At 41.0% G+C, this 25,608-nt stretch overlaps 1 protein-coding gene across 1 annotated transcript in view; it reads right to left on the bottom strand.

The window, feature by feature from the left end:
- palm1a (paralemmin 1a) overlaps positions 1 to 25,608 on the bottom strand; it is a 130,886-nt gene that overhangs the window by 2,744 nt on the left and 102,534 nt on the right. Inside the window, exon 8 of the mRNA XM_084693146.1 lies at positions 17,966 to 18,094. Within this exon, the coding sequence (XP_084549272.1) occupies positions 17,966 to 18,094 (129 nt within the window). The remainder of the gene's footprint in view (positions 1 to 17,965; positions 18,095 to 25,608) is intronic.

Below are 25,608 nucleotides of genomic sequence, written 5' to 3'. Positions count from 1 at the left end.
TGGCACCACTGTTTGGTTGTACAGAAATACAAGCTTTTCAATATTGATAGCTTTATGAAGTTCTCCTTTCTTAAACTGATTTTTAAATGCGCAAATAATCTAGCTCCAGCCGTAGTCTGTCCTTTTGTGACAAAAACCAATACAAGGCGATTGGCCACTAGGGGAGCAGTGGGTGGGAACTGCATAGCAGAGGGGCACAAAACCACTTTTGGCCAGTCATTTTTTTCAGTGATAGGGACCCATTTTTGGAATGATTTACAGACAGAAATAAAAACCGAAAACATTTAATTGAAAGGTGAAACACTGTCTGAAAGAAAATTTAAGTCAGGTCCATAAATGTAGGAGCACACATGCACACTGTTGTTACATGATGTACTTTAGTGCAGGGGTTATTAACCTTTTTGACCTTGAGGCCCAATTGTTATAGTACAAAGTGGCCCGGGGCCCATTAAATAATAACTATGTATAGATTTAATTGACTTCACTCTCTTCCAGTGTTGGCCACAATGGATAATCCTGATTCACACAGGTATGTAGTTGTAAATGGGATAAGGAGTTTCACAGCTCTCAGTGCAAGACATGGGTACTCCTTTGAGACAGCAATCCAGAAGGAGCCCAGGTCCAGTTTGCCCCACTGCAGCTTTAAAGTGCTGTCAGTGGAAACTTCCAGAAGCTGTGATTCCAGGTGTGAGGGCAGAGCAACATCATTTGCAGTGGAATCCACTGAAAATGGGTCAAAAATCCACATGTTTCCCTCTCTGGGATCCTCAGGAAAGTAGTCACCAAATTTCTCTGCCAGTTGTGAGAGGTGCTGGGAGTCACTGATCCTTCACCTGAGGGGAGTTTTCCAAAATGTCAGAAAAAGTGGAAACATGTCCATCCTCTTTTCCTGGGCCCTTTTGGTCCACAAAGCAAGTTTCCTCTTGAAAGCTTCAACTTTGTCTGCAACACAAAATATGTTGCTGTTTCTTCCTTGTAGTGAGGTGTGCAGTTGGTTCAGTGATGAAAAAATGTCACAGAGGTAGGCAAGTTTTGCTGTAAACATTGTGTCAGCAATGTGCAAGATTAGATTTTTTTCTCAGTGAGAAAAGAGAATGCCTCATTCCTCAGTTCACACAAACAATTAAGTCCTCTTGAGAGCCGTCTCACTTCACTGTGATATAGCAGCTGGACATGATCTGTTTCTATGTCCTCACAAAGCTTGGCAAAACATCTGGAGTTCACAGCATTGTTTTTAATAAAGTTTATGGTTTTTACACATACATCTAGGGCTGGGCGGTATGACGGTATATAGCGTGCGACGGCAGAAATGTGTCTACCGGGAGAGATTTGGCTATCGTTTCAACCGCGGTATACTCTTATACTATATTTTTGTATTACACGTGTCAATTAAATGTCTGGTTGTTGTATTGTATATAAGCCATCATATAAATCGCATTCTTGCGATATTTAGAAGTGTAGTTGAACTTTTATTTGATTTCCTATTTTCGTTTGACCTTGAAGCACATTTGCGTTGGTCCGACGGAATTTTCGATGTAGAGTGTATTTTGTCTAAGCGGACCACAATCATTCAATATCATTAATTATATATTTGAGGACCCATTCTGCAGGTAACCAATTCGATTTGTTGTTCAAGTTGTCTCGTGCTGTAAAATTATTGCTGTAAAATTACACTGGTTGCGTTGCTAGCATTCTTGATCTAGGATGACGAGTGAAGGCTAACTACTTACTAACTGAGAGTGAGCTCATGCCGGGAAATATCAAACTGAGGCTTTAACGTATCGACCGAGCTTTAACGAGGTTGAAACGCCGAAACCCAAGTTATATGGATAGTAAAACTCAGACTGAGTGCTTTCGCTCATTTTGAAATTTTTGTCGGAGGGCATTACGGATCCGCATTGAGCTGTGAGTAGGTCACCACGCGTATGGCATGACTGCGCATAAGCCAATCGTAACGCTCGTAATCATAACTTTTTTGAGTCTTGTTTTGAACTCAAGTGTTGTCTCATGTGAGGCAGTTGTTTTTGTTGGGAATAAATAATCGAGTGCAATGATGAAGTACGGTATGGTTATTTAGTAACATTTCTTAATTGAATTTACAGAACAATTACTATACCGTGATATATACACTGTAACCGTGATATAAAATTACTCATACCGTGATAGAAGATTTTGGCCATATCGCCCACCCCTACATACATCCATCACCTGGTGGAGATCTGGTGACATTTTTTTGCTGCAAGGCTTTCCCGGTGGAAAATACAGTGTGTCCATTTAGCTTCTGGTGCACAATCAAGTATCTGTCTAATGACACCATGATGCTTGCCAGTCATTGATGCTGCACCATCACTGCACACCCTGACACAGTTCTGCCAGTCCAGTTTTTGCAGCGGCCTCTCCCACTTTCCTTCCTCTTAAAATATTCCACAGGCTTTCCCACGAGCATCGAATGCTTGGTCTCTAGTTTTGAGGGCTTGAGGGCTTCATTGGACAGCATTACCCCACACTCTACACACTGGGCTTTTGGCACTGCCTCTGTTCCTCCATTTAGGAAACCGTATTTAATGAAGTCGAGATTGTATTTCCGCAAAAACTTTTTTGGGTGGGGGTGTCGGCAGGACGTTCGTCTTAATTTTTTCTTTTTAAAAACTTCTCAATTTCTTCTCTGTGTATTGGCACTTTTAAAACAACTGTTTGCTTTACCGCCTCCACATGGTCAAAAGCTGCACGTAGTCTCGCAGTCTCTCGGCCCTTGGGCCCACAGATGCAAAACAGAACGTTTTTTGCGGCCCTCTAGGGGTTAAGAATCACTGCTGTAGTGTGTAATGCCTTATGAATCTGTGAAATGTTGATGCAATATATTATAATGTATCTGCTGCTTGATTGTGTAACTCACACTATGCAGTACATTTTATTTCGCTTAACTTTTTCTGAAAGGCCTGACCAGGGACTGGGGTTGCAAATTAACCGATTGGCTAGAAACCTTTTATGCAACACATCTACAACATATTGTTATTTATGTATGTAATAATGTGCGCTGCATTGTCCCTGACAAAAAATATATATATATGGATTACTTAACATTTGGACTACATAGACAACGTCGGGGTTCAAAGGTTCATCTTGTTAGCGATTGCGTTGCTTGTCTTGGGATTTACGTTCCGTTTCACAGTTTAGGCTTGAATTACGTTTTTGTGGCAAGAAGTGCTTTGTGTGCTTTATGTCCAAAATTAGGTACCGTTGGATTCCTTGGATCAAGCCGAGTTCAACGCACACCGTCAATTTCCGGTTATAGATTTTCCACCATATTCAGTTTTATCAAAAACCTTTGAAAGCCTACTCCTCCTACAATGTCTGTCAAAATTACCAGATATGCTCTTCAGACCAAGCCTTACAAAAATTATGATAAAGAATTTTGATCCCACAACCTTTTGTCCGTTACAGCCAATCAAATTCAGCATAAAAAGCCGCCAAACAGGAAGTGAAGTCATATCTCAGTAGTTCTTTGAGGCAGTGACACCAAATTTGGTAAGCCTACTTGGAATCTTATTCTTAGGATGTCAAAAATTGTGTCCTGACTAAAGTGGCCGGAAGCTTAAAGGTGTTTTGGCAAATAAATGTTGCCACAGTTATGAAGTTATTACCTTAATGAAGGAATTTCTTTGTCTCTTGATGTCTTTTGAGATATCAAGCCTGACCATTGATAATTTTTCATAGTAACCCAATCGACGCGGCTGCCATTTTGAATTTCATGGAAACGGGTAAAAATCTTTTGCACTACGCAATTTTTGTCCAATGTTTACCAAATTTGGCACAGATTATCTTCAGACCCAGCTGCACAACATGTATCAGATGGATTTTCAAACTTCGCTTCCTTCGTTTTCACGAGGAGCAGAGGAGGCCTGCGGTGTTATACCAGAAAAAACACACTGAACACTCAGTACTCTTGAACGCAAACATATATTTCAACCAAACTTGGTGTGTTGCATGAGTGCAACTGTTTGTTGTGACTTCATTGTTGCACAAGTGCTATGGAGGCCATGTCCTGCTCTGGACTGCCTGGCCCCTCCATTGCTGCTTGCAGGTATATTTAGGGGCCAAGCAGCGAAGCTGCGAGGCACCCATTGTTATTGTTAGTTTTTCTATTATTAGGATTCCTCCGTAAGGAGGAAACCTATTGTTGTTGGTTTTATTATTTGTAATTCTTGTACCATGGGAGTCAATGGCAGCCCCTAGAACCCTTCGATAACTTTTTGTGAAATTTGGCACACTCATTAACGACAGTTTCTTCTATACCTACACCAAGTTTCATGTCTCCCATTAAACCACTCTAGCGCCACCAATGGGTCAAAGTTGGACTTGTGTTTACACACGCAACTTTTGAACCGTATGACCTGGTATGGTACCTCAAATGAGGTACCATTGGATTCCCTGAAAAACCTTTGAAAGCCTACTCCTCCTACAATTTTTTTCCAATCTTCCCCAGAATTGGCACACATCATCATCAGACCAACCCTCACAGAAGTTATCAAAGGATATTTGATTTTCAAAACCGTTTGTCCGGTACAGCCAATCAAAATCGGCAACAAAGCAACCAAACAGGAAATTTGATCAAATCTTGGCAAATCTTTGAGATGTGAACACCAAACTTGGTAAGATGACTCGGAACCCTCTTCTGAGGATGTCCACACAATTTGGTGTCATGTAATCACCGGGCGTGGCCGAAGGAAGCAAAAATGTGTTTGGGCCAATGACTTTTGATTTGTTTGCCTTTATTAAGTGATTCCTTTGTCTCATGATATCTTGGGACATCCTGTATGTGACTCATAATAATTTGTGATAATAGCCGAATTGATGCGGCCGCCATTTTGAATTCATTGAAAAAAACATTTTTCTCTACTCCTCCTACACATGTTGTCCAATCTTCACCAAATTTGGCAGAGATTATCTTCAGACCAAGCCTCATACAAGTTATCACATGGTTTTTTGATTTTCGAAAGCATTTGCCTGGTACAGGCAATCAAAATGTGCCATTAAGCCAGCAAACAGGAAGTTGGGTTGTATCTCATCATTGATGGATTCACACCAAACTTGCTGCTTGTACTCGTTACCCTCTTTTGAGGATGTCTAAAATGTTTTCTGGGTCATTTGACTACTTGGCCACCTCATTGCTGCTTGCAGCCATATTTGGATTTGGTCAGATTTGGTATCCAGATTTGGTACTTTGCAACATCGCGTGGACATCGGGGACAGTGCCTCTGGACTGGCAGACCGGGGTGGTGGTTCCCCTCTTTAAAAAGGGGGACCGGAGGGTGTGCTCCAACTTTAGGGGGATCACACTCCTCAGCCTCCCTGGGAAAGTCTATTCAGGGGTCCTGGAGAGGAGGATCCGTCGGATTGTTGAACCTCGGATTCAGGAGGAGTAATGTGGTTTTCGTCCTGGCCGTGGACCAGTGGACCAGCTCTATACCCTCCGCGGAGTCCTGGAGGGTACATGGGAGTTCGCCCAACCAGTCTACACATGTTTTGTGGATCTGGAAAAGGCGTTCGACCGTGTCCCTCGGGGACTCATGTGGGGGGTGCTCCGAGAGTATGGGGTACCTGATTCCCTGATCGGGGCTGTCCGGTCCCTGTACGACCGCATTGCCGGTAGTAAGTCAAAATTGTTTCCGGTGAGGGTTGGACTCCGCCAGGGCTGCCCTATGTCACCGATTCTGTTCATTACCTATATGGACAGAATTTCTAGGCGTAGCCAGGGTGTCGAGGGGGTCCGGTTTGGTCCCTGGACAAGCGGCAGATGATGGATGGATGGATGGATTTGGTATCCCATTGGTAAGTCTGCAGCATTGGTTTTCTATACAGTTAAAATTTTTCAAGAATATACATTTTTCAATGGTTCGCAATGTTTGGAGGAATCCGCCATTACTGCTTGCAGATATATTTATTATACTTCTTCCGCCATGGGGTCCTATGGCAGGCCCTAGAAGCGCTTCGTCGAAAGTTGTGAAATTTGGCACACTCATTGGGGACAGTCCCCTGGTCCAATTCACAAAGTTTCATGTCCCATACTTGGGCACTCTAGCGCCACCAACGGGTCAAAGTTGGACTCGTGTTTACACACGCAACTTTTGAACCGTATGACCCATTTTCAAAAATGAGGTACCATTGGATTCCCTGGTTCAATGCACACCATGGCATCAATTTCCGGTTATATAGATTTTCCACTATTTCCGGTTTTATCAAAAACCTCTGGAAGCCTACTCCTCCTACAATTTTAGAAAATTTCTGAAAGGGGGTGTGGCAGGAAGCATAAACGTGTTTTGGCTAATAACTTGTTGAAGTGTTTACCTTAATAAAGTAATTTCTTTGTCTGTTGATGTCTTGTGAGATATCAAGCTTGACCATCGATAATATTTCATAACAACCGAATTGACGCGGCAGCCATTTTGGATTCAATGGAAAAGTGTAAAAACCTTGTGCACGCCCCAAATTTTGTCCAATGTTTACTAAATTTGGCACAGATGATCTTCAGACCAAGTTTCACAAAGGTGTCGAATGGATCTTCCATTCTCAAAACCGTTTGTTTGGTAGAGCTGATCGAAGGCGGCGGCGAAGCTGCAAAAGACACGTGAGAACATAACAGGAAAAAAAAACAATTTGAACACTCAGTACTCTTGAACGCAAACAGATATTTCAACCAAACTTGGTGTGTTGCATGAGTGCAACAGGTTGCTGTGACTTAATTGTTGCGCAAGTGCTATGGAGGCCTTGTCCTGCTCTGGACTCCTTGGCCCCTCCATTGCTGCTTGCAGCTATATTTATTATTATTACACATCTTCTTCTGCCATGGAAGTCTATGGCAGCCCCTAGAACCACATGGTCAGAAGTTGTGAAATTTAGCACACTCTTTGGGACTAGTCCCCTCATCAATTTCACCAAGTTTCATGTCTCCTATTCCAACCATCTAGCGCCGCCCATGGGTCAAAGTTGAAGGTGTGTTTACACACGTTTCTTTTGAATCATATGCCTCATTTTCCAAAATAAGGTATTGTTGGATTCCCTGGATCAACCCGAGTTCAACGCACTTGACATCATACCCAGTTATATAGATTCTCCGCCATTTTGAATGTTAAGGAAAAGCGTTTCTTTTGCTACTCCTCCTACAATTCTTGTCGAATCATCTTTAAAATTGCCACAGATGATCTTCAGACCAAGCCTCACAAAAGTTGTCCCATGGAGTTTTGATTTTCGCAACCGTTTGTTAGTTACAGCCAATCAAATTGATGTGGCCGCCATTTTGACTGAATGAAAATAACGTTTTTTGCTACCTCTCCTATAAAGTTTGTCCAATCTTCACCACATTTGGCACAGATCCTCTTCAGACCATGCCTCACAAAATACATCACATGGCGTTTTGATTTTCGACAACCGTTTGTTAGTTACACCCAATCAAATTGCTATCTTTGATGCATTGACTCCAAACTTGGTGTATGGACTCAGGACCCTCTTATAAAGAGGTCCGAGACAGGTAGTGTCATTTTACCTTTAGGGGGCACTACAATTACTACAAACACTACAAGGCAGGATTGTGTGTTAACCAATAACTGTTGATTTGTTTGTCTTATTTAACCTATTGAGGTCAGTTCTAAATATCACCGACGCTTCCACCAGAGTGAGTTATTTTTTCAAAACAGAAGCTAGCTAGCTTCAGTTAGCTTCCGTTACCTAGCAACCTAGCATAATACTTGCAGCAATGCTACTACCTGCTAGTGTTACTTGTTTAGCCTCCTAAAAGCCTAAATTTTGAAGCCATACTAAAGTGTTTGTCATATAGTTTTTGTCTATCGGAAAATAGTTGGTTGGAATGTTCAGAATCACACGTGTGACGGTACTCTGTGGGGCCCACTTTTCGAACGATCACATATGTGTGACGCTACTAATTAACAGGTTAAGTGATCCTTTGTCTCGTGATATCTTAGTAGATCCTGTGTCTGACACATGTTAACTTGTGATACCAGACGAATTGATGTGGCAGCCATTTTGAACGAATGTAAAGTTTTTTTGCTACCTCTCCTATAAAGTTGTCAAATTTTCACCAAATTTGGCACAGATCATCTTCAGACCAAGACTCACAAAAGACATCACATGTTTGTTTTTGTTTTCTAAACCTTTTGACTGGAACAGCCAAAGTCATCAACCAAGCAACCATAAAAGAAGTGAGGTCATATCTCAGCACCTCTTTAATGCATTGACACCAAATTTGTTCATAGGGACTAGGGACCATGTTCTAAAGAGGTCCAAAATAGGTCATGCCATTTCACCTCTAGGTGGCGCTGCAATAAGCAAAATTTGGCACCAATTATCTTCAGATCAAGCCTCACAAACGTTTTCACATGGTTCTTGATTTTAAAAACAGTTTTTACGGTAAAGCTGATCAAAGTCGGTGATGGAGCCGTCAAAACAGGAAGTGAGATCATATCTCAGGAAATATTTGCTGAATTGACATAAAACTTGGTACTGATGTTCGGGACCCTGGTCCACAAAAGGTTGTGTCATCTAACCGCTAGGGGGCGATCCTGTGTCTGACACATGTTAACTTGTGATACCAGCTGAATTGATGTGGCCGCCATTTTGACTGAATGAATTAAACGTTTTTGGAATGAATAAATAAAACGTATTCACCAAATTTGGCACAGATTATCTTCAGACCACAATCACCTTGACATGTCAAAATAGGACTGAATTTTGAGTAAATGAATATAAAGTTTTTGGTGAATATCAAATATTTACCAATGCAAGTTTGTCATCCCCTACAAAAATAAGTATACTTCAAGTTTATTTTGTAAGTGTACTTAGTATAAAAAGTATACTATTATCATGTTACTTAAAGAATACTAGCAGTGTACTTATTTATATATACCCTAGCTAGCATCCCAGTGCAGACACATAGTTGCTGCATTTTATCATAATCCTATCAAATGAGGGAAATGACAAACACAAATGTTATGAGCTATTGAGCCTATATTTAACGCAAATGTATTACAAAAGCACTGTACAGCAAAAGCTCATAAAATGTTGCGCTGATCATGCCAGTGTTGTCATACTGCTGCGAGGCCAGGGTATTGCGCAATAGCTAAGAAATCCTGCATCTAAACCTTGCGTTCTTCGGATTGATAAACAGCCTTTGTGTTTGGTGCTGCTGCGCCATCATTTCTGGGAGAGATGAGACGCATATAGTCCATAATGACGTGGCTCTGTGGTCGCTCTCTAGCCCGTGGAAAAGCAAACCGGTTTTTAGAAGGCTCGCAAATTGAACCAGCTCCGAACCGGGTCTAGCACCAGCTCGCAAAATGCTCCCGGTTCACGTTGGTGGAAAAGGGAGTATGTGTGATTTGTCTTTGAACGTCATCAATCACATGGTTATTGTAATTGATACAAGCTCCAAAACACTTTTTAGAAACCGTGCGTATTGGTTTTGCCACACAAGCATCGATGCGTCAGGGCCATACGTCCCATCCCTAGTTAATACTTTTCTGCTTTTGTGAAAGCTACTTGCTTAAGGCAAGAGGCCCCGAGGCTTACATCACCCGCAGGATAACTTTTTTGTATATAACCACTAGGTAAGACCTGGGGCCCGTTCTCCATACGTCGCTTATTACATCCGAGATCAAATGACACATCCAAGATGACGATCATCTTGATGATGATCATCTTGCTAATTATGATCTGGCTAATTGCTTTTTACGCAACAGAGCCAACAGAGCAACAGCTTGCTCAAAGGTTACTGTGAATTTGAAGATTTTATCAGAACGCCAGGGAACACCTCAATGTCTGCAAAATCCAAGAAAGAAGGCTGGCAAAAAGTAGCAGACCAAATTAAATGTATAGTAGTGACCACATTAGATGTTTTATCACTTATTACAGTAAGCTAGGCCTATGTTTTTTATTTTCATATTTTGTTTATCATCTTTAATGTCATATAATGTGGTTTCAACAAATGTACGATGTAAATGACCCTCATAATAGGCTATCTCTCAAAAAGTGAGATAGGCTAGTGGCATATCGTGCTGTGCTCAAGGATCTATCTATCACGCAATGAGCAATTCGGTTTTGTGTTAAATTCTGCTCATTATTCTTGCACCTTCCGTATTAGGTTGTTGTCGTAAAAATGGACAAGATGTCTGTGACAGACTTCCTGTATCACCTCTGCTTATATAGTCGCAATCAAATCTTGTTACATAAAATAAGCCTGCTCCCGAGCAGGTTTAAGCTAAAGGACTTATTGCTATGACAGCAAGTCCAGAATGAGCTTCGAAGAACCGAACAATCCAAGATAATGACAAATTGTCAACAATCAAATACAGCTAGCTGAGTTAGCAACATACGGAGAATGGGCCCCTGGGGCCTGTACTACAAATCAAGATTTGGCGTTAGCGAGGTAACTTCAGGTTCAACCCAGGGTTTTCTGTACTACGACGGTGGATCACTTGTTACCGGGATAGATCGCCATGGTAACACATGCTGAACGCCTAACCTAGTCATGAGCAGGTTAAATTGGAGATCAGAGATCAACCGGTATAAAAGCCCCGCCCACTAACTCATTCTTGACGATAATGTCATCACCGTTCATAAGATCCTGTGGAGCTTGGTGTGTGGATAGTGAGAGGTGCGCTCAGAAGAGCCAGAACATTTAGAGACCGACAAAACCCTGCTCCTCCTGCGTGAAATATGCGGCTCTTGTTTTGTCCATGTTTGCGATTGGACATACGGTGCAAACACCGCCCCTTTATGTGTGTGCATGTCTCTAGATTGGAAAGATCTGGGTTGAGTTAGAGAGTTGATAACTGCCGTCGTAGTACCGCTTATCGTGATTGCAATTGTTAGGCTTCGCGTAGCTTGAAAACTGAAAGTAATCCAGAGTATGTTGATCTTGATTTGTAGTACAGGCCCTTGATATATGGAGTTGTGGTGCAAAACAAGGGAGGCGAGGCCAACTCAACCGTTCAACAGTTTATTAACAGGGAACAAGGGTCTGGGCACGACTCAAGGAAAGAAAGCAAAATAAAACAGTTATTATTCTACTTTAACACAGTATTTCCGTAACTAGCACCGTAGTTCTGGCGCTCTACCAAAAGTACAAGGGTTGGTCGGCCCACAGGCCTGTACTACGAATCAAGATCAACATGCTCTGGATTACTAGTAAGTCCGTAAGAACATTTCAGAAGACACTTCTGGTTTCCCAGCTGTGCGTTCACATATCAGTCTTCCTCCATCACCAGATTCGTCACAAATTCACAAACATATTACTGCCGATTTTCAAGTCGGATCTCATATTGGCTGCGGCGAATATGGAAGTATAGGCTACGTGCGCACAACATTACATCCATTCACAACAAAATAAATGGAGATAAAATAAAACATTTGCAGGCTCGCATGAAGTGGGATTCGATTGTACTAGAGCTAAAAAACATTTACACAAAAGTCCATTGCTTTACACTGAGAGCTATTCTGGCTCATGAAAAATGGCTACTACGTTTGCCTTCAGGTAACATCTTGTTTTGGCTTCTTCTAAAACAACTGGTTCCCATAGACACTACCCGAACGGAGGCTACTAATCACGTATTTGGGGTTGTTTCGAGGCAATAGCCGTATTTTCCACGACATCACAGCTCCTTCTGGCACCACATATTAAAAATTAATACTAAGAACATTGCTGCTTACCCAGACAATATGATCAAAATAGCCTACGCTAACCCTTTGGAACACAACATGTGTCTATTTGTTTCCTATGCGATTACGTGTATGGCTGAGTGTTTCAGAATCAGATTGGGATTTATTCGCCATGTTAGTTTGCACAGACAAGGAATTTACTTTGGCAGGAAGATGCATACAATAAACATGTAGGAACCAAACATTTAAATATGTGGACTATCTATACTAAGGGTACATAAACTAGCAGTAGTAAGTGGAATTAGAATTAAATAAAATGGACAATAAAATAAAATTTAAGTTGCCAATTACAATATAAAAATACAAAAAAGAAAAATATTAAAAAAATACAAATGTACAAGATACAAATGTGTAAATGCAATGTGTTTTAAGCAGGAAGTCATTAGAGTCAGTGTGGACCCTTGGCCAACAGCGGAAGGGAAAACCTTTTTTTGGCGTGATGTATTGGTCCTGATGGACCGCAGCCTTCTGCAGTAGGGGAGTGACAGGGAGTGGCCAGGGTGGGAGGAGCCGGCCACAATCTTCCTCGCTCGCCTCAGGGTCCTCGAGGTGTGCAGGTCCTTGAGGGAAGGCAGATTGCAACCAATCACCTTTTCAGCAGTGCGGATGATACGCTGCAGCCTGCTCTTTTCCTTGGCAGTGGCAGCAGCATACCCGACAGTGATCAGCACAGTTCTTGAGGGTGGCAGGGGAGACAGCGTCTGGCCCAACTGCTTTGCGTGGATTCTGCCTCTTGAAAAGTCTGTTAACTTCACTCTCCTGAATGGAGTGTCGTCACTGAGTTGGTGGGGAGCGGGGGGAGTTCAGGGCAGTCCAATTGTCTTTCAAAACAACAGTAGAACTCGTTCAGGTCGTTGGCCAGACGAGAGTCGTTAGTGGAATGGGGGGCTCTGGGCTTGTAGTTGATGATATACCTGAGCCCTCTCCAGACAGAAGCAGAGTCGTTAGCAGAGAATTGATGTTCTAGTCTCTCTGAGTAAAGTTGTTTAGCCTCTCTCACCGCCTTGATAAACCTGTTCTTTGACTCCTTGAATCTGTCCTTGTCCCCACTCCTAAACGTGGCCTCTTTGTCCAGCCTCAGCCTTCTGAGTTTGGCTGTAAATCAGGGTTTGTCATTGTTGTAGCTCACCCTGGTGCGTGTTGGTATACAGCAGTCCTCACAGAAGCTAATGTATGATGTCACAGCCTCCGTGAGCTCATCCAGACTATTGGTCATGAACATATCCCAGTCAGTAGAGTCCAAGCACACCCGCAGATCTTCCATAGCCTCACTGGTCCACTGTTTCGATATCCTCACTGCAGGCTTACAGCACTTTAGCTTCTGCCTGTATTCAGTCAGGTGGACCATGGCGTGGTCTGAGTGACCCAGTGCTGCTCGGGGAACCGCATGGTATGCTTTACTGATTGAAGAGTAGCAGTGATCCAAAGTGTTCCCTTCTCTGGTAGGGCATTTGATGAGTTGTCTGTATTTGGGGAGTTCTTGAGTGAGATTGCCTTTGTTAAAGTTGCCTAGCACAATAACCAAGGGGGCATGTAGACGCCGACCAGTATAATGAAGCAAACTCACGTGGCGAGTAAAAAGGTTTACAGTTAATAAAAAATCATTCCAGATCAGGAGAACAGTGCTGCAGAATCACTGTCACATCTTCACACCAGACAATGTAAAAACAAATACCACCACCTTTCGTTTTGCCAGAGAGCACAGTCACGATCCACTCTCAGCAGTTTGAAACCTACTAGCTGTAGCGCAGAGTCCGGGCTCAGTTCACTCAGCCATGTCTCCATAAAGCACAAGACGGAAGATGAATGAAAGTCTCTGTTTTTCCACACCAGTAGCTGAAGTTCATCCAGTTTGTTCTCAGTGAACGCACATTGGAGAGAAATATCCCCGGTAATGCTGTGCATGCCCCACGCCGACGGAGTTGCACCAGTGCACAGTCTCGTTTGCCTCTCCTACAGTGCTTCGCTGCCGACGGTGCTTTGCTGCTAGGACAAAGCCGAGGGTGGCTTTGACTATAATTCCCATTAATTCTGCCGATGGAAGCAGAAAAGTGGGAAATAAATCCACAGGAGTTGTAATCCTGATGTACTTCTCTTGTTAGAGAACCCCGGAAATCTTGGCAGAACACTGAATTAACAGACAAAAAAGAACGCACCTAACGACCAAGGCAGCCTTCATCAGCGCCATCTTCGCTGTATCTTAAATCAATTCATTTCATAGTTGTATATGTAGCGAGCACTACATTAACAGTTGACTTAACAGTTGACTTATAGTAAGTACAGGGACATTCCCCCGAAGCAAGTAGGGTGCCATTTTGGCACGGCCGGGAATCGAACTGGCGACCTTCAGATTACTAGCGCGATTCCCTAACCGCTCAGCCACCTGACTCCTAAAAAATAAATGGAAGCTAAGAGAATAAAAGATTCGAGCGGGATTCGATCCCACGAGCAAAAGCACATCCATCACTGAAGTCCTTTGCGTTTCGCCACAAGCTACTGAAGCAGATAGGAGTGCCTGGTATTCAGTCACAAATGTATTATAAGATGGACTTCAGGCAACATTTAGTTTTGGCTTCTGAAACTACTTGTTACCGTTGACACGACCCGAATCTAGGCTACTAAACATGTATTTGAGCATCCAGGTAGGTTAACTTTGTTAGGTTTCTACATTTGTTGATACATACACTTGTATTTTGTTTATAACAAACACACAACACATGTATTGCCATCATATTTCATTTATTCTATGAAGCACTACACATGCAGTGTTCGCATTTAAGCTGATATTGTCAGCGACGATCTTACTTTGCAATGTGGTGTCATTACGGGGCTGTGATATCTTGGTAAATGTCTATTGCCTCGAGACAACCCCAAATACGTATTTAGTAGCCTACATTCGGGTTGTTTCAACAGTAACAAGTTGTTTCAGAAGAAGCCAAAACTAAATGTTGCCTGAAGTCCATCTAATAATACATTTGTGACTGAATACCAGGATCTTCTATCTGCTTCAGTAGCTTGCAGTGAAATGCAAAGGACTTCAGTGATGGATGTGCTTTTGCTCGTGGGATCGAATCCCACTCGAATCTTTTATTTTCTTAGCTTCCATTTATTTTGTTGTGGCAAATGGCTGTAATGCAGTGCTCGCTACATATACAACTATGAAATGAATTGATTTAAGATACAGCGAAGAAACACTCAGCCATACACGTAATCGGATAGGAAACTAATAGACACATGTTGTGTTTCAAAGGGTTAGCGTAGGCTATTTTGATCGTATTGTCTGGGTTAGCAGCAACGTTCTTAGTATGAATTTTTAATATCTGGTGCCAGAAGGAGCTGTGATGTAGTGGAAAATACGGCTATTGCCTCGAAACAACCCCAAATATGTGATTAGTAGCCTACGTTCGGGTAGTGTCTATGGCAACCAGTTGTTTTAGAAGAAGCCAAAACAAGATGTTACCTGAAGGCAAACATAATAAATAAATACGTAAGGATTTAGCCATTTTTTATGAGCCAGAATAGCTCTCAGTGTAAAGCAATGGACTTTCGTGTAAATGTGTTTTTGCTCTAGTGGGATCAAATCCCACTTCATGCGAGCCTGAATTTTTTTTATTTTATCTCCATTTATTTTGTCGTGAATGGATGTAATTTAGTGCGCACGTAGCCTATACTTTCATTCTTTCATATTAACCGCAGCAAATATGAGATTCGATTTGAAAATCGCCAGTAATATGTTTGTGAATTTGTGACGAATCTGGTGATGGAGACAGACTGATACGTGAACGCACAGCTGGGAAACCAGTTAGCGTGGTAACCAGTTGGGCGACAACACCGGCAATGTCAGAGGGAGGGCCGGTTGGTGATGGATGTGGGCAGGTATTTTGGACCATCCCAACCCCGTTGGCCCACCGGGGAATCCCCCGGTATCCCCGATGGCCAGTCCGCCCCTGTCTCCGGATCACCCACTATAAAAGTACCCATAGTGAAATAACAAAACGCTATGCATACAGTCTGTGGAACTGTGAGTGCACAGCTTCAATGTGTTGCATTGGCAACATACGGCTCAAGAAGCTGGCAAAGATACGTAATTCCCTCTGCTAAGAATCTATATCTTTCATAAAGATACTCATGAGCGAATGCAAAAGGGTTTTGTCGGTCTCTAAATGTTCTGGCCCTTCTGAGCGCACCTCTCACTATCGGCGGACCAAGCTCCACAGGATCTTATGAACGGTGACAACATTATCGTCAAGAATGAGTTAGTGGGCGGGGCTTTTATACCGGTTGATCTCTGATCTCCAACTTAACCTGCTCCCGACCAGGTTAGGCGTTCAGCATGTGTTACCATGGCGATCTACCCCGGTAACAAGTGATCCACCGTCCTAGTACAGAAAACCCTGGGTTGAACCTGAAGTTACCTCGCTAACGCCAAATCTTGATTTGTAGTACAGGCCCCAGGTCCTAGGATTATTGTGTGCAGTGGGGTGTTGCGTTCTCTCCTTTGGGAGGCGTACGTAAAAATATCACCCTGGCCTTTGCCTGGTGGTGTTTCTGCAGCTGTCTTGCCGTTTTAGGTAGCTAGCTATCTCCCAGAAGTTAACGCGGATACAAGCAACGCAATTGGAACTAGGAAGAACATTTTGACACCGGCATTGTCTAAGGAGTGCAAACATTAACTGAGTTTTAAGGGTGGGAAAATTATTATTATTATTTATGAGAGAGAATATAGGTTGTGCCTTGCCAAAGGCAATCGCATTTACAATGAATGGTAGGCGAATATATGTGCATTAAGAGAAAATACATTACAAAACACAGCGATTAACGCTCTTTTTGGCCTAGCAAACTTTGTAGTTTTTTTCACATGCTGTTGCAACAACTACCGACGTTAGAAAAACTACAACACCACACCGGCTCTAGCTAGACCGGAAACAAAACAACAGGCACGCCAAACACTCATTTGGCTTGCGAGCTGGCTAAAGAGTAGTAGCAGAGCCCGTTTACGGATATTAGACATTCTCTGGTAGTAGGCTAACGTTACGTTTTGAGTGGATGACGAGCGCGAGATGCCGAAATGGATGCCAATAAGATTCTGAATGGAAAGTTTGCTTTTAAAAAGTTGCCAAATGGTTCTATTGACAAGACCAGTGATCTGTGTGTTTTGTCGTTGTAAACTGAGCTATCATCGCAGCACGTCCAGTCTGAAATACCACTTGATGGCCAAGCACACAGCTGATGCGAATTCTCTGCCCCCTCGTCAAAGCCAGGCAATTGCAATGTTGTTTTCAATAAAAAAAATATTTGCACAAAGCAATCCGAACCACTTTTCTATGTTGATAAGAGCATTAAAATTTGAAAAAAGATTGGGACAAAAAGAAATCAAGGACATTTAGAATATATAAAAATGTGCGATTAATTGTGATTAATCGCGAGTTAACTATGACATTAATGCGATTAATCGCGATTAAATATTTTAATCATTTGACAGCACTAATATATATACCTGCCTAAAAGGGCCTATATTCCCTGAAACACTATAGGACAGAAACAGCATTATCAAATACAAGAGACATTTAACAGCAAGCTTGTGAAGCTAATCATGCAGCAGAAATAAAGAGATAGTGGAGATGCTACAGGCTGTAAAGCCTGCTCAACAGCAACAGTAAAGAGACAGTACAGACCACAATGTATCTATCCATGCTGCTGTCTTTTAAATTCCATTCAGCAGAATGGTGAAGAGACATTGCAGACTACGACATCTATGCTGTTTTTCCTTTTTTTTAATTCAGAGTTTGTTTTCATATTAAGTGTAGTGTTACATATATATACCAATATATATATATATATATAATATATATACTTATATATATATAATTACATAATATATATATATAATATAATAATTATAATAATATAATTATAATAATATAATTATATAATATATATATAATTATATGTATATATATTAGTGCTGTCAAACAATTAAAATATTTAATCGCGATTAATTGCATTAACGTCATAGTTAGATCGCGATTAATCACAATTAATCGCACATTTTTATCTATTCTAAATGTCCCTTGATTTCTTTTGGTCCCATTCTTTTTTCAAATGCTCTTTAATGCTCTTATCAAGATGGACATTTTTTTCTATAGTAATATACTCAGCATTAGCTCCTTGATAAACATGTTCTGCTTGTACATTACTGTATAAAGTATAATTCACATCATTAGTAAACATTCACCTTTTTGCTCATCCTCATATACCTTCACTCCTTGGGAGAGATCAACGGGCAGTAGTGTGTTGGTCGACAACACTCTAGTTTCACCTGTAACTTTGTCCCTCTCAACCGTGATTTCCACAGAGTACATCGCTGCAATGGCAATGAGAAAGAAAGGCATTAGCAATTTGTCAAGTAAATCTTCTCTCTTTCTTACTCTTTAGGACAGTCACATCTCACATTCATACTGCTGCTGCAAAGACAACAATTTATTTGTGATTTGGCATTACCTTAGCAGAGGTACACAGATAGTATGTTTAAAGGTATACCTTCCTAACAGAAAGGAAAAATTGAAAAAAAACGTTAACAATATAAATTACATGTTATTCCTCTTGTATTGCTATTTGACCATCTAGATTGTTTTGATGTGAGTTGCTGAGTTTGTGATATAGCCGTAGAGATGTCTGCCTTCTCTCAAATTTCATAGATCTGGATGGCACTCAGCTTGTGGCACTCAAAGTGTCATGCCCTCCACCTCTGCCCCCTAGAAGGAACTTGTTTCTGTCTCCCCATTTGTTTTACTGTGTGTGCCTGTGGTGGGTGTGGCTCTGGGCTCTGGCCCCAATAACATCATTCCATACTCACCGGTCTCAGCCCCTGTTTCCCATTAACTCATCAGCCCCACCGTTTATCAACTCGTTTTCATTCATCGCCAGATTCTTGTTTAGGCACTACGGTAGTATGTTATCAGCCACACTAAGCTTTGTCTGAGTATTACAAGCTTTTGTTGCTACTTTTGTCTTGCCTGTGTCTCCAGGATCACCTGGCCGTGCCTGCCTGGACATTGTCGTACCTACCCTACCATATTCGCTTTCCGCAATAACCCTGGATCCTACCCATCCTGTGTCTGTGTGGCTATAGAGGTGGTCCTCTACAGCCACCCCTGTGACACAAAATACATTTGAAAAAGTCAACAGCAATGCTTTTTCCAACAAATCATAACCTGCTTACTCAATATAATATACAGATCTTGATGTAAGCAGTTTCATGCCACTGTTAGTTGGAGGTCTTTGGATTGTCTAGCACTATATCTTCTATTTATTATTTTTTGGGAGGGGAATTTTCTTTTTAAATGTCAAGTGTACGTAAATATGATGACAGATTCAAACACACACTCACACACCAAAAAGATAGACAGACAGGCAAGTGTGAAGATCAACAGTACCGGTCCTGGCACATCTGGCGCCCTAGGCGAAATGTATCAACAGACCCCCCCCCCGGCCGCCCCCCCCAACAAAGTACAGAGATATGACGTGGCACGGTTGGCGCCCTCTGCTGGTTGTGCGGGAGGGTTAATTAATGGATGCACTGGGGAAAATGCCGCCCCCTTGTTCATGCCGCCCTAGGCGGCTGCCTATGTCGCCTGTAGGAAGGACCGGCCCTGAAGCTCAAGGACAATGATCATTCAGAAGTTGTGATACCAGTAAAACAAAGTGATTTAAAAAGTCACATCGAAAACCATTGGTAAAGCATGTAACATTGCCTTTTGGTTTTTCTACAGTTGTCATGGAAGTACTCTGGGTAGGACTCTGGTCACATAGATGGACCTTTCCACCCACATGCTTACTAGGAGGTCTAATCTTCAAGTTCTCATTGAAATTATATTTTTGCATTCCTCCCCGGATGTTTAGCAAAAAAGGTAATTGAAGGACCTTTTCCTTTTCACAAAATCAAGTGATGGTGACATGCCTAGCAGGCAAGTTATCGTCAAGTCTGCACCCCAGTAGTTGCCTAACTTATAAATGTACCTCAGCATATCTGACAATACTTGGATGACATTCGAACAGCTAGCTAGTATGGCACAAATTCAAGAACATGACCACTGGTCTAAGTAATTTAAGAGGCTTTTCTTTCTTTCTTTCATCCTCACACTTAGTAAAGACTGACACACAATTTAACTTCAAAGGTCAGGTACATGGTTTTCCAAACTGATATGCTCTTATCTTCAAAGCTGACATCTACAATCAGTAATAAAGAGACAGTAGATGTAAAAAATACTTAAATACTTGGGGTATAGATACAGAGAGATGACATGGGACTGGGACAGGCTGTTGGTAATGGAAGAGAAAAATATTTACCCTCTCCCTAACAAACTGTTGTATGTCAAATGTAGTTTATGGAGTTTGTTCATATTAACCAGAGGTGTCAAGTAACGAAGTACAAATACTTTGTTACCTTACTTAAGTAGAAATTTTGGGTATCTATACTTTACTGAAGTAATTATTTTTCAGACGACTTTCTACTTCTACTCCTTCCATTTTCAAGCAATTACCTGTACTTTCTACTCCTTACATTTTAAAAATAGCCTCGTTACCTCGATTTCAGTTTAGCTTGTTTTCATTCCGGCTTGTCATCGTTCAAAAAAAACCTATCCAGATAAATCGCGCCATCCGGATAGAGTGAATATGATTGTGGTTGGATGAGAAGTATAAACATATACCATTCCGACACCCTATTGAAAAAATCCATTAAGGACAAAAGCTTAGCCACAGGGGTCTATAATGCACGGTCTATAATCCACCTCCACCCCAAAATATTTTTTTCAAAAGGCAATAATGACTTGTTATATTGAAATGATATTGTTGAAAAATGTGGGCTGCACCTGTTTATGCCCATTCAAAATGAACACATTTTAGTAGCCTACCATATATGTGTAGCCTACTACTTAGCATTAACATGTGTTTTATGGAGCGGAAGATATGATGACTAACTACTTGCCTATAAGTATTATGGTAATGGTGCAAAAAGTCTAACTTCAGAGGCATGTTATCAGTAGCCTTTATTTAAATTAGACAGCGAGTTAGCTCGTGGTAGCCTACTTTGGTGCGCAGAGCTTGCAGCGCATTCGAAAGGAGTTCTTTTTGCATCCAACATGTCGAAAAATTCTTCCAGGTCCGGGCAGGGATGTAGAAGGGTTGGCTAATCTTCCTAGATACAAACCTCCTCGCTGGTGCTTGGTTAGGATATTTTGCTCAAGTTCTCTTGAGTCTATGCCGCGGACATCTTCATACTAGCCTGACATTGTCATACTCATAATTCTAGTCAGAATATGAGTCTGAGAACTCTCCGTTGCGCTTTGACTACGGGACGTGTTTCAAACGAGCCTGGAAAACAAATGCCTCTTCGCTCAATTGGATAGACCTACAACCAATCAGAGCAACGTAATATGTTGTTTGTTCAAAACGAATTCAACTTAAGCGCTCTTTTGTGACGTGGGTGATTACGTTACTGTTGATCATCTGTCCATCATCGTATAAAGCCCACCCTGGCAATTTCATTGGTACGCCAAGATTCTGGTTTTCTGTAGTTGTTCCCCAATACGAGACCCTCCAGACCCAACTTCCCGACCAAATTTTTTGGGGGCGGGGAGAAGTTGGGCTGGCAGCCAGGCTATCTTCATACACTACATACGTCTGCTATTTCCTTGCTGGAGTTTGACGTGATTTGTGTCATGTGCAGGTGATGCATCACGTATAAACCAATAAGGGTGTCGGAATGGTATGTTTATACTTCTCATCCAACCACAATCAAAGTCACTATATCCCGATGGCGCGATTTTTCTGGATAATTTCTCTTTGTGTGTGTTTTTAAGGACAAGCCGGTGTTGTATCACCCGATGCATGACTCTCTGGATTGGCACCCCCTCGCAGGAACGCGCGCGATTCAAAGAGTGAAGAATTTCGTCTTGATATCGCATCCAAAAGAAAGGGAGACAGAAGTCTCACATTATACCGTCTTTGTTGTTGAATTCAAGAGAGGGATGTCTGTTATATGTGTAAATAGCAGATGCTATTTTCAACACAAAATCCTTAAAATTCGTCATTCAAACGGTATAGTAACGAACGCAAACCAACATTCTTGCTCCATGACATCGCATTCTGAGGAAATATACCCCAGTATGATCATGATTATTGTAGGTTCAAAGTATTTCACATGGCATGGCTCTTCATACTAATGTTTAGGTTCAAAGGCATGCGATTTTAATGCAGTTAGCGTGTGCGTATAGGGTGGGTTACTCAGGCAGGTCGAAAACAGCAGCCTTCTGATCCAGAATAGGCTATCAGCTGTTCTGAAAAGGGACCAAAGGTTCACATACCTAGCCTACAAAAGACAAGTACTAAAAACAATGTATCAACCATGTATCAACATCAAAAGAACCATCAAATCCTTTTTTAAGATAGGAAATATTATTCTTATCGTTTAAGTCAATGAAATAAATGAAAAAATAAAACATAATAATCCCTCACCGAGCATGGACTATTCTGTTTTCAGACCTGTCCACCTTAAACATACACATGTATTGGTATTCAATTTATGCTATTAAATGTACATAATGCTGGCGTAGAAGGATAGAAACGTATGCGGGGGGAGAGCATTTTATGGCAGGTTTTCCATTAGATGTAAGTGCAATGCACCCCCTGCTAACACTAACTAGGAAAGTGTCACATGCCTGAAACTTACTGTGCTTACTCATACTAGTGCCCTTTGTAGGCTAAGCATTTGAACCTTTGGTCCCTTTTCAGAACAGCTGATAGCCTATTCTGGATCAGAAGGCTGCTGTTTTCGACCTGTCTGAGTAACCCACCCTATACCCATACGCTAACTGCATTAAAATCGCATGCCTTTGAACCTATACATTAGTATGAAGAGCCATGCCATGTGAAATACTTTGAACCTACAATAATCATGATCATACTGGCCTGGGGTATATTTCCTCAGAATGCGATGTCGTGGAGCAAGAATGTTGGTTCGTGTTCGTTACTATACCATTTGAATGACGAATTTTAAGGATTTTGTGTTGAAAATAGCATCTGATATTTACACAGATAACAGACATCCTTCTCTTGAATTCAACAACAAAGACGGTATAATGTGAGACTTCTGTCTCCCTTTCTTTTGGATGCGATATCAAGACGAAATTCTTCACTCTTTGAATCGCGCGCGCTCCCGCAAAGGGGGGCCAATCCAGAGAGTCATGCATCGGGTGATACAACACCGGAATGAAAACAAGCCGAACTGAAATTGGAGTAACGAGGCTATTTTTAAAATGTAAGGAGTAGAAACCCTTACGGAAAGAAAATATATTTACCAATATATGATTTGAAATACATTTTAATATATTGTTAATATATTATTTTCCATTACATTTACCAATATATTATATATGGAAATACATGAGACAATATATTTATGATAAAAATATTACTTATATATTATAAACTATAATATATATTCATGTAATATATTGCAATATATTGCAGAATACAGCAATGATTGCCGTTTTCCATATATTGCAATATATGGAACATGAATATATAATATATGTGGTTATATATCCCAAAATATATGCAATTATCTATTCATAAATAACCACTATAATCTATGCCGCTTTATATGGAAAAATGTATGGGTGATATATGTAAAGATATAGTGTCACATGTATGCTTCATATATGGTAGAATATATTTTAAATATATGTAAAATTATATGGAAAGATATATTGTACAATGCATGTGTACATATATGAGACCATGCCCTTACAATGTACAGAGACATATGGTGATATTTACATTTAGTCATTTAGCAGACGATCTTATCCATTGCGACTTACAGTAAGATACAGTAAGTACAGGGACATGTCCCGAGGCTAGTAGGGTGAATTGCCTTGCCCCAGGACACGGCTTCATTTTTGCGCTGCCGGGAATCGAACCGGCAACCTTCTGATTAATAGCCTGATTCCCTAACTGCTCAGCCATCTAGAAGGTATTCTAATAATGTTGTCAACGGCAGTATTTCAAATGGATTCTCGATTCAAACTAGCCTGACGTTGTCATACTCATAATTCTAGACAGAATATGAGTCTGAAAACTCTCCGTTGGGCTGTGACTACGGGGCGTGTTTCAACCGAACTCGTAAAACAAATGCCTCTTCGCTCAACTATATCTTTAAATATATTACCAATACATTTTCCCATATAAATCGTAATACATTATGGTGGTATTTATAATTAGAAAATTGCATATACTGGAATGGTATGTAAACACATATTATATATTCATGTTGAATATTTTGCAATGTATTGTAAAATATAAATATTAAATCCCATGTATAGAAATATATTGCTTCACATTATATTTTCCAATATATATTCCTTCCGTAAGGGAATGCACGAGTATAGGCAGTACAGCATGCCGTTGTCTAACACACACTTCGAAAACGAAAGTAAGTAAGTGCGTAATGTATGTTTTCTATTGCCCGGAAATTAACTCATTTACCTTTAGATGCGTGAGCTCTAAATATTTCCGACGGTCCCCAAAGCGCAAATCTTTTTTCTGAAACGGTAGCTACCCACCCAGATAGCACACATACGTCTTGCCGACGTCGGTTTAAGATCGAAACGTCGTGTTCTATTCATAACATCGTATAAGCATCGGCAAAAGACCGGATTTCTTCTCATATTTGTGCTCCATCTCAAACGTTGCAGATACGTTGGCTCATTGTTGGCTCATCACTGACTGTTTCAGGAAGAAAGTTCCATTATTCTCATTCCATGTTGTATTGCAAGCATATTTAGAGCCAGAGACATGCGAGTCAGAGGCGTTCACTTTTTAAACCGTAAATTATCTTCACAAAGAAGGAGCAGTCTTTGATAGGTAAGTAAATGAAAGTAGAAAATATCAAACAGTATTGCGATAAGTAGCCTATGCCTACAACAATGTGTAAAGTTACTGTAATGAGCTAGGTTTGAGTGAACTTTATGCTACCTCAGACATTTTACACAAATGTAGCTAATAGAGCAAAAAATAAACATAGACTATACATGTTATGTCAAAGTGGTCCATTCCATTGGTCTCCTGCCGAAATTAGAAGAAAAACAATCTGACATATCACTGTTAAACCAGAATGTATTAACCTATGTGTATGTAGGCCTGGGTTACTTATTACAATACAACACTTTGACATAACATGTATAGTGTATTTTTATTTTGCTCTAGTTAGTAGCTACATTTTTATGAAATATGTCTGACTAGTGTCGAACTACCCTTGCCGGTTGGGGTCCCTTTGCGCTAGCTCTGTAGCATAACGTTCACTCAAACCTAGCTTATTACAGTAACTTTACACATTGTTGTAGGCATAGGCTACTTATCGCAAAACTTTTTTATATTTTTCTACTTTCATTTACTTACCTAACAAGCCAGGTAAAAAAAGAAAGATCTGTCACTTCATAAATCTAGGTTCCTGCAAGGGTGGGAACAATATGTTTTCTCAAAAGCCCTGAATCTTTCAGGTAAACATTTGGGTTGTAATTTCCGGAAAATATAGCTAAGAATATGACTCCAACGTAATGTTCATATTAGGCTAGGCTACATAAAGCAAAAAAAATCAATTTTGCACTGAAATTAATGTCAAATAATGTGAAAATCCGATTTCACCTCACATCAAAACCTTGACTAGGTAGGCTATTAGGTTCGGGTTAAGCACCAAATGTAAATCAGTTTTGGGATATTTTAGGGGAAGCTGAGCTTCCATTGCAGTCTTAAAGAAATCGCCACTGCACACAACACTTTTTCTGCTTTTGAGTTCCATTTTCACTTTCTCTCAGCCTA

Source organism: Hypomesus nipponensis, chromosome 26 (assembly GCF_054491055.1).
Source record: "Hypomesus nipponensis isolate SF chromosome 26, ASM5449105v1, whole genome shotgun sequence".
NCBI classification, from domain to species: domain Eukaryota; kingdom Metazoa; phylum Chordata; class Actinopteri; order Osmeriformes; family Osmeridae; genus Hypomesus; species Hypomesus nipponensis.
The sequence above is the reverse complement of the archived record's forward strand: the minus strand, read 5'-3'. Positions and strand labels throughout refer to the sequence as shown.